Here is an 8,166-nt window from a genome sequence, read left to right on the forward strand (position 1 = left end):
ATTTTTATTTTATAATATTAATTAAAATATAATATATATATTTTAGTATTTTTATAATTCCAATTTAAAAATTTTATTGAATATTTTTATTTTTGTATTTATATGGTTTTTGAAAAAAAAAAAGTTATTCTCCCGCAGCCGCAAACGCTAGCTGGAACCAGCTTTTGATTTTAAAATGTTCGGAACGGTTTGAAACGATTTGTAGCGGTTTGTATGATTGTTTCGAAACGTTGTCAACCGCTACCAACCGCAAAAACTGCGTTTGCAGGTGGTAGCAGAAAACCAGCAGGACCCTAAATTTTCACTTCTGGGTGGAGCACCTCTAATCCAAATTACAAATATATAATTACAAACCAATATTCAGAAAAACAAATTAATAAATAAATAATCGTGACACAAGCAAAATGAAGGGAGTATCACCATCACCTTATTTAGGAATGTATTAAAAAAAAAATTGAAGTGCACCTAATTTGGCGCAGCAAAACATCCAGTTTTGTTCCCAACGGTTTTAACTGAATCAACCGTCTTTACTGGACCGTCTTATGTGGTCCTTTCACGAACCGAAGGAGGTCGGTTCGAAGCTTTTCGAGAAGCAGTGGAGGCTGATCTCTCAGCGATTCTTCTCTGCCTTTCCAAAACAAGATTCTCTATTCTCTTCCTCATCTCTTCTTCCTACATTCCCAAAAGATTAAGTAGCAACAAAACCGTTAAAGAAAATGCAATTATAAGATTTTTTTTTGGTTCAATGACTAGGAGACATCCCCTAAAGCAAGACCTAAACCATGTCACAAAATTAACTTAGCACACCCATTCAAACGGGGAATCAAATATAAGACTCATTACACCCCTACTGAGTGATCTAAGAGTTGATAAAATTTGTTGTTACCTTTTCGAACTTGTTCTTCTGTGCCATGGTTCTGCTAGCTGCAACCGGTTTCTTTACACTCTTGGACATGGCTTCACCTCTGGTTCTAACTGGAGTTCTAGACTTACGAGCTTCCGGGTTCTTCCCATTGGTCTTCTTCTCGCCGCTCGACACGGTCTTATCTTCTTTCTCCTGAGCTGTTCCGTTACTGGTTAGCCTTGCGTTCGCTTCAACAGAGAAGTCAATGGAGTGATCATTCCCCAAAAACTCTCCCGAGTTGCGTTCAGGAATCATACAGAGGTCATTTGGTTCCCATGAGCTAGACACTTCACGCTTCTCATTCGCCTGACCGTTATCGATGTCAATATCAGCAGACATGTCTGGTCTCCACCGAGAATCATAAACATCATCACCAGCAAGCGACGATGAACGGACCATGAAGGAATCATCAACGAACTCCTGTTTCTTGCTCTGATCAGAACCTCCAGATGTCATCATAATGCAGCTTTCATCAAACGACATGCTCCCGTAGTTGCTTTCCGGTTTCACTCCACGTTGATCAGATGTAGCAAACCAATCCTCTCCACTCCCTGACTTCTTCACCAGTGAGCCACCCCTTGTAGCAGCATTATACAAGTCTTTGCTCTCGTCATCTCCTAGCATCTCTGATCTTTTTGGCAATAACATACACTCTTCTGTTGAATCTCTCGTTCTTGAAACCCTACGAGCACTCTCCTCGCTTTCAAACTGATCAAATCTCCTCGCTCCGCCTCCTCCGTTTTCTATGTGTTTCTGAGTTAAAACGACGGAATCACCAGAGGCGTTGTTATTGTCTTCCAAACCTTTGGAGCCTCTGTGTGTGAAATGCTCATCATCGTCGTGCCTCATCAAAATATTCTGAAAAGAATCCCAATTCTCATTGCCTTCAGCTGAACTTTTCAGGATTTCATCACTCTCGTAAGCTCTATTTTCCTTGAGGAATCCGACAGCAGTATCTACAGTGTCTTTGATGGAGCCGTTCTCAGTAAACTCACTTCCCTCCATGTCTCCGTTTCTTCCCTCGGGGGTTATGTAGTTAATGTTACGGATGATAACAGTCTTAGATGACTTCTTCCGGTTTTTCTTGGACGACCGACGAGAGTTCTTCTTACTGGTGTGAGAGTGTCTTTTACCTTGGTCCTCCAAAGACGAAGCAGAGTCATCATCACTTGCCGAGTCAGATTCAGTGGACCCACTAGACTCGTCTCCATCAGAATCAGAATCTGCTTTCTTCTTGGAAGCTTTGCCCTTTGAAGGCCATGGCATGTTTCCTTGGTTTTGTCCTGGCATCATAGGGTAAGGATAGCCTTCGTACGGAGGCGGGTAGTAGTACTGAGGTATATGGTTCGGCCATCCCATCGGTGGCTGAAAGTTTGGAACAGCAGAGGCTTGTTGGTCTACAAAAAGATCAAAAACTTCTTCACATTAGTAATGAAACGTAAGTAAAAGAATGCTTACAAGGTACCTTTGTTTTCGGAGCTGGAGTGTGTCCCGTTTAGTGGAAGAGGAGCAGCAGCAGCTTCATTGGTGAGGATAATCCCTGAGGAACCTAGTAACGACATGTCTTCAGGTGCAATTGCTTTGACAGCTGCTAATTCCGCCATCCAAAGCCCGTCTCCATGCTTTTTCTTCCATAGTTCCTTGTACTTTACGCATGCTTCCCTGCACAATGATGAAAAGGTGCTATTAATTGCTTGCAAAATGATATTAAAGCACAAGAAATGGTTTAAGCACTGTTTAAATTACCTTAACCTTGACGCACCAAAAGCATCAGCGAATAGTATGAGATCATCAACAGTATCAATCTCATAACCAGCAACAACACCTCGGGCATAAGCCATTGCTTGCTCTCTCCGAAGCAATGTTCTTCGGGTTTCAAGAAGGCGTTGAAGCTGAATCCTGTTATATAATGAAGACGAACCAAAAAAAGAAAACAGGAATTAGTCAACCAAGACTACTTGTTCAACAGATGCATGACTGGCCACAATAAACATGAATAAAGTAATTATATGTTACTTGGATGTTTCCTCTCCTGCGTTGCCATTCTCAGACTCCTGTGAACACACATTGAGAAGAAAACAATTAGTTACTTAATAATTAGAGAGTAACCACTTGAAACACACAAAGTTACCTCGGAGGACTCATTTGACTTTCTCACATTACTCCCTGCAGATTATAAGCAAAAAAACATTATCAGGAACATTTGTAATTACAAGCTACCTTTAATAGGAAATGGAATACCATCTTGTAATAATTGCTCAGCATTTGCGATCTCATTAGCTTGAATAGAATGTTCAATCTGCAAGATCTCTTTCTCCAAAGTCGCGAATCTCTCTATAATCGCAGGCGTGTTCACGAATCTCACAAACCTGCAAAACCGAATCAGCAACACATCACAGCAAGTCAAGTCAATAAGAAGCATCCACAGCGTTCAATATCTTTCACAAACCAATTGCGACACAACAATTCAAAATCTGAATTTCGAAATATACCGATCAAAAGTGGATTTGGTGAACCAAGAAGAGTGAGAAGTGGGAGGATGAAGAGAAATTGAGTAACCGCCTTTGGAGATTTGATCTCTTGCGAACTTAAGATGGGAGATGAACGGTTCGAATATCCCAGATGCCAACTTCTCCTTCTTACTCCCACAGAACAGCACCAGATCAAATCTTTCATAATACCAATCATAAAAAAAAAAAAAAAAAAAAACACTATTCAAAAAAAAAAGAAACAAATAAGATCAATCGTCAAACATAATCAGAAGAAGAAGTGGGACAGACCTGGTACGAGTAGGAGTGAGTTGAAACAAAGCGGAATCAAGGATAGCTCTCGAATCCATGGAGAGAGAATCAGTGAAGTCTTCTTCTTCTTCTCCGATGAGGAAGGAAAGTAGGAGGAAGGAGAAGACGTGAAGAAGGAGACACTTTGACTTGATTAGTTTTTATTTTGGATTCGAGACAGCAAAGGATGAGTTAAGCCACAGCACATGGTCAGTGTCTGACTTAGTGGTCCCCATCAATCATGTTTATGCTCCGCCTCTCTTTTCGTTATTTTTCTCTCTTTTTTTTTTTTGCCTAATTCATCTAATCTAGTCATTAAACAAAAATATCAACACAGACAAAAGATGCCAAACATGAGGGGGGGAAAGCATTACGATTTCACGACATTCTCATAAGAAACTAGTAGGAATTTTCTGCTTTAACGATTTTATTTGTTGCCGACAAATGCATAATACTATTTTATGTGCTTTATAGATTATTCGTATAGTTATTTTTTAAAAAGTATTTTTTTTTGTTTAAATGTTATTTTTTTTTGTAACTTTTAAATGTTAAATTTATACTAACATTTTTTTCAAAAAAAAAAAAGATATACATGAAACTAGCCCTGGGACGGATCCGGATATCCGGAAAATTTAAGGTATCCGGATCCAGATCCGGATCCGTCGGATCCGTGGATTTAATATCCGGATCCGGATTCGTGGTTTCCGAATATCCGGGTTTCAGATATCCGTCTCGATATTCTATTATCCGCGGATATCCGGATCCGTCAAAATAATTAAAAATAATTTTTCAAACAAAAAATACTAATTTTTTTTAATATAATACATAAATTAAATATTTATAAATATATTTATATATGTTTATAATATTGTAAAAACTAAAATATAATATTATAAGATTAATTCATGTATAAATATTAATATATCAAATATAAATATTAATAAAATTTAAAAATTAAATGTATTTTAAAAATAGGGATCCGGATCCGGATATCCAGACCTAAAAATTAAGATATCAGGATCCGGATTCGGTTTGCACAGATCCAAGATTTTACTATCCGGATTCGGATCCGGGCACCCCGGATATCTTATTTTCGGAGCGGATCCGGAGCGGATCTCGGATCGAATCCGGATCTCGGATAATAAGTCTCAGACCTACATGAAACTACTAGTATAAAAAGAAAAAAAATAATAAAACAGAATAGAAGACAAAAAGGGATTTTTAAGGTCATTTCCAATAAAACACCTAAACACCAAATTTATTAATTTTATCATTTTCTGTATGCACAAGTATAATTTTATCTCCACACCAAAAGTGATACTATCCCACCAAATTTAGTGTAGTGTGAATAGAGTTACACTGTTCATCACACAAAAAAAATATTTTATTACTTTTTATTTAATTATAGATATTGATTATTTTTATTAATTAGTTTAATTTTTAGGTAAAATGAATATATTATAATATTTTTATTTTTATTTGTATTTTCACGTTACTAAAACATTAAACTATTATTGTATGTATAATTTTAATTAATAATATATTTAAATGAGTATTATTATTTACATTAAACTGAAACAAACTAGAAATGTTTTTCATTTTTAAATGTATAAGTTTTAAATTTTGACTAATATTTTAAATAAACAGAAAGATAAATATTTATACATATTAACAATAAACAATAACCTATATATAAACAGAAAGATAAAATTACTAATTTTTATTAAATAAATATGAAAACTAAATGTGATAAATATAATTAGTCAATTATAAACAGTTAATGTATTAAATTACCAAAACTAAAACGTTAATAATTTAAAATATTGTTTAACACCAAAATTGATGTAATTTCAATACTAAATTTGATGTTATAGTTGAAGATGCCCTAAATCCTAATGGTCTAGCGGACAATGAACAAGTAAAACACAAGCTAACTGGATAGACAAGAAGCAGGAGCTTGTCTGGGAGTTAAACATTGCCAAACAAAAATAATATTTTTGATAAACTTTAGATCACGCTCGCTAGATATCGGCTTTCCTAAAATATTACTTCAATTGATTGATACCATTCCCTCACAGCTTTGTGAAAAACTAATCAACCGAAAGCTCAAGCCTCCAAACCACCACCGAAAATAGGAGAATGGAACCAGAAGTAGGAGATCGGCTAAAAATATTTAATTTTTGATAATATGTCCAACAGAAAGTTATATCACTATATTATATTGAAGTTATTTTGCTAAATTTATTTGTATCATACAATGATTTTGTGTTTATATATCAACACTTAACATTTTACGTATATATAAAGTAGGGTTTTCTTTGTTTTTCTTTCTCATGAAGCAATTTAAACAATTGGTGAACCATTGATATCTCATCACCTATATTAATATTTATTAAATTCTTTCATATGTTTTGCTTGATCCAATATCCAAACAATGATTTAATAGTTCATAAATTTTCCTAATCATCTTCTAATTATATGTATCTTTTTCGTGATGAAAAATCATAATCCACAGGTAAAATTATTGGATATTTAATCTGCAATTTAAGTGTACATAAAATATTATTAAATTAAATATGAAATATCATTTGTTATTTTCAACAATTTAAATATATAAACAAAAGTACTGCTTATCTTCTTTTACAAAATATTATAGGTTTTATGAAAATTTGATTATAGGGTGATCAACTGATAATATGAATAAATAAATAATAACTATGTTTAACAAATATATTAAGAGAGTCGAATATATGCAGTATAAAATAATGTCATTTATAGTTATTATGATATGTCAAATAAATTGTAAAATGATGTACAAAGAATAAATTGTAAAATTTAAGAAGTACACTATGAAATATTCTTTAAGTTTTATATTGTAAATATAAAAGTTCGAAGAATGTTGTAATCTAAGCTAAATGAGTTTAGTTATAAGAATTTTTTTTTGTTGAGAAATTGCATCCCCTATACACAGATAACCATGATATTTGCAAAAATGGAAAACTCACTTTTATACTGAGCTGTTTTTCCTTAATAGCCATTCTACCCCTATTCTTCTGAAGCAAAACCTATTCTCTCTTTCTCCCTACTTTTCGTGTCTCTCTTATCTTTTATTTTAACTAATATTTTTCTTTTTATTTTTCTTGTCTATTGACATCCTTCTCTCTCTCCGATACGAAATTCAATTTTTACCCAAAATCCAAGTTTTCATCTTCAGATAAATCGCTCAATCGGTCTCAACTGGTTTTTGTAAGTTCACAGTTCCTCTTTAGTTTATTCTTTGACAGGAAAAGAAAATGTTTTCTCTCTTTTTTTTTCGGTTTCATCTGATCTTTCTTGAAATCTTATATTCTCGGTGTTTTCTCCTTATGTGTTTTGTGGAATCAAGCCTTGCCATCGTGCTCATCCTTGTCGTCGCCATCAACCTCCAGATCCGGCAAAGAGAAAAGTTGATCTCTCCAATGGTGACATTAAATGTTTTTGCACGACAGGTCCCTGATGTTCTGGTTCTTTTCAATTTGACCCCAAACATTTTAGATTTACTGAAACATCCTAGCGAATCAACCCCGAATCTTTAAGTCGTGCTATCTAGCCCTTCCTGTATTTTCACAATAGTACCTCGTTTCTTGATGGCTTTCAAATTGGCCACAACATTAATTACTCAATATATCTTTTGTTTTGGGTTTGTAGTGTTAGCCGGCCATTAATTAGTATATATTACCGGTTAACTATAATAATGTTAAGATAATTAATACATATTACCGGCTAACTATAACAAAGGAAGTCGAGTAAAATCTTAACTAGCTAAACAACATATTTGATCATATGTATTGTGATTTGTTGATGAGTTAATTCTATGTTTAGCCGAACATTTAAATCTAATCATATATTTTTGTGATTTATTAGAGAGTTATTTTTTTGTTTAGCCGAATTGATACATAATAACAACCATCAACTGGCCAAATAGCCGGTAAATATAAATTATATACCAACTAAAATTTAAAATATCCGGGTAAATTAGAATATAACAATGCGAATGTAAAAGTGATAGGAATAAGCTATTTGTATAATTGGTCACTGTTCGCCTCCGGTTACAGCTGCTCAATTACTCCTCACGCGAACCATCGCCGCTGCTAACTCCGGTTTCTAAAACCTTGTAAAGTTGGCCACCACCAACATAGTATCCGTAATTTTCTTGTGGTGTGCCGTCGCTGCGCCAGAGCTCTATCTTCTGTTCATCACCACTTTACCATGAATCGCAGCTTGTATCTCTTGGCTCGAATCAGACCTCTAAAACGAGTCTTTTAATTAGATATTTGGTTGTTTTTTTATTCTTTTGTGGTCTCATTTTCTCTTTCAAGGCGGATAAAGTTCTAATTAAAGGATAAAGTAGTAGAGGAAGATGTTTTCTTGTTTCTCTCTCTTAAAAACCTTCATACGTAAAAAGAAAGAAAGAATAGGGTCACTACAGTCTATTCTCGTTAG

The 8,166-nt window shown here is 34.5% G+C and overlaps 1 protein-coding gene and 1 long non-coding RNA gene across 2 annotated transcripts; one reads left to right on the top strand and one right to left on the bottom strand.

Moving 5' to 3' along the window:
• Positions 1 to 312: 312 nt before the first annotated feature.
• Positions 313 to 3,873, bottom strand: LOC106312879 (clumping factor A). The gene is made up of 9 exons (XM_013750565.1): positions 3,685 to 3,873; positions 3,397 to 3,573; positions 3,146 to 3,273; positions 3,036 to 3,070; positions 2,921 to 2,958; positions 2,651 to 2,803; positions 2,370 to 2,566; positions 887 to 2,301; positions 313 to 672 (listed from the first exon to the last, which is right to left on the bottom strand). Exons 1-9 carry the CDS (start codon positions 3,741 to 3,743, stop codon positions 541 to 543), a joined length of 2,334 nt encoding a protein of 777 aa, XP_013606019.1. The 5' UTR covers positions 3,744 to 3,873; the 3' UTR covers positions 313 to 540.
• A 2,857-nt stretch (positions 3,874 to 6,730) lies between these two features.
• On the top strand, positions 6,731 to 7,370 carry LOC106293068. Its single transcript, XR_001260342.1, has 2 exons — positions 6,731 to 6,930; positions 7,070 to 7,370. It is a non-coding gene; the product is annotated as an uncharacterized LOC106293068 (long non-coding RNA).
• The last annotated feature ends 796 nt before the right edge of the window (positions 7,371 to 8,166 follow it).

Source organism: Brassica oleracea, chromosome C1, assembly GCF_000695525.1.
Source record: "Brassica oleracea var. oleracea cultivar TO1000 chromosome C1, BOL, whole genome shotgun sequence".
Lineage (NCBI taxonomy): Eukaryota > Viridiplantae > Streptophyta > Magnoliopsida > Brassicales > Brassicaceae > Brassica > Brassica oleracea.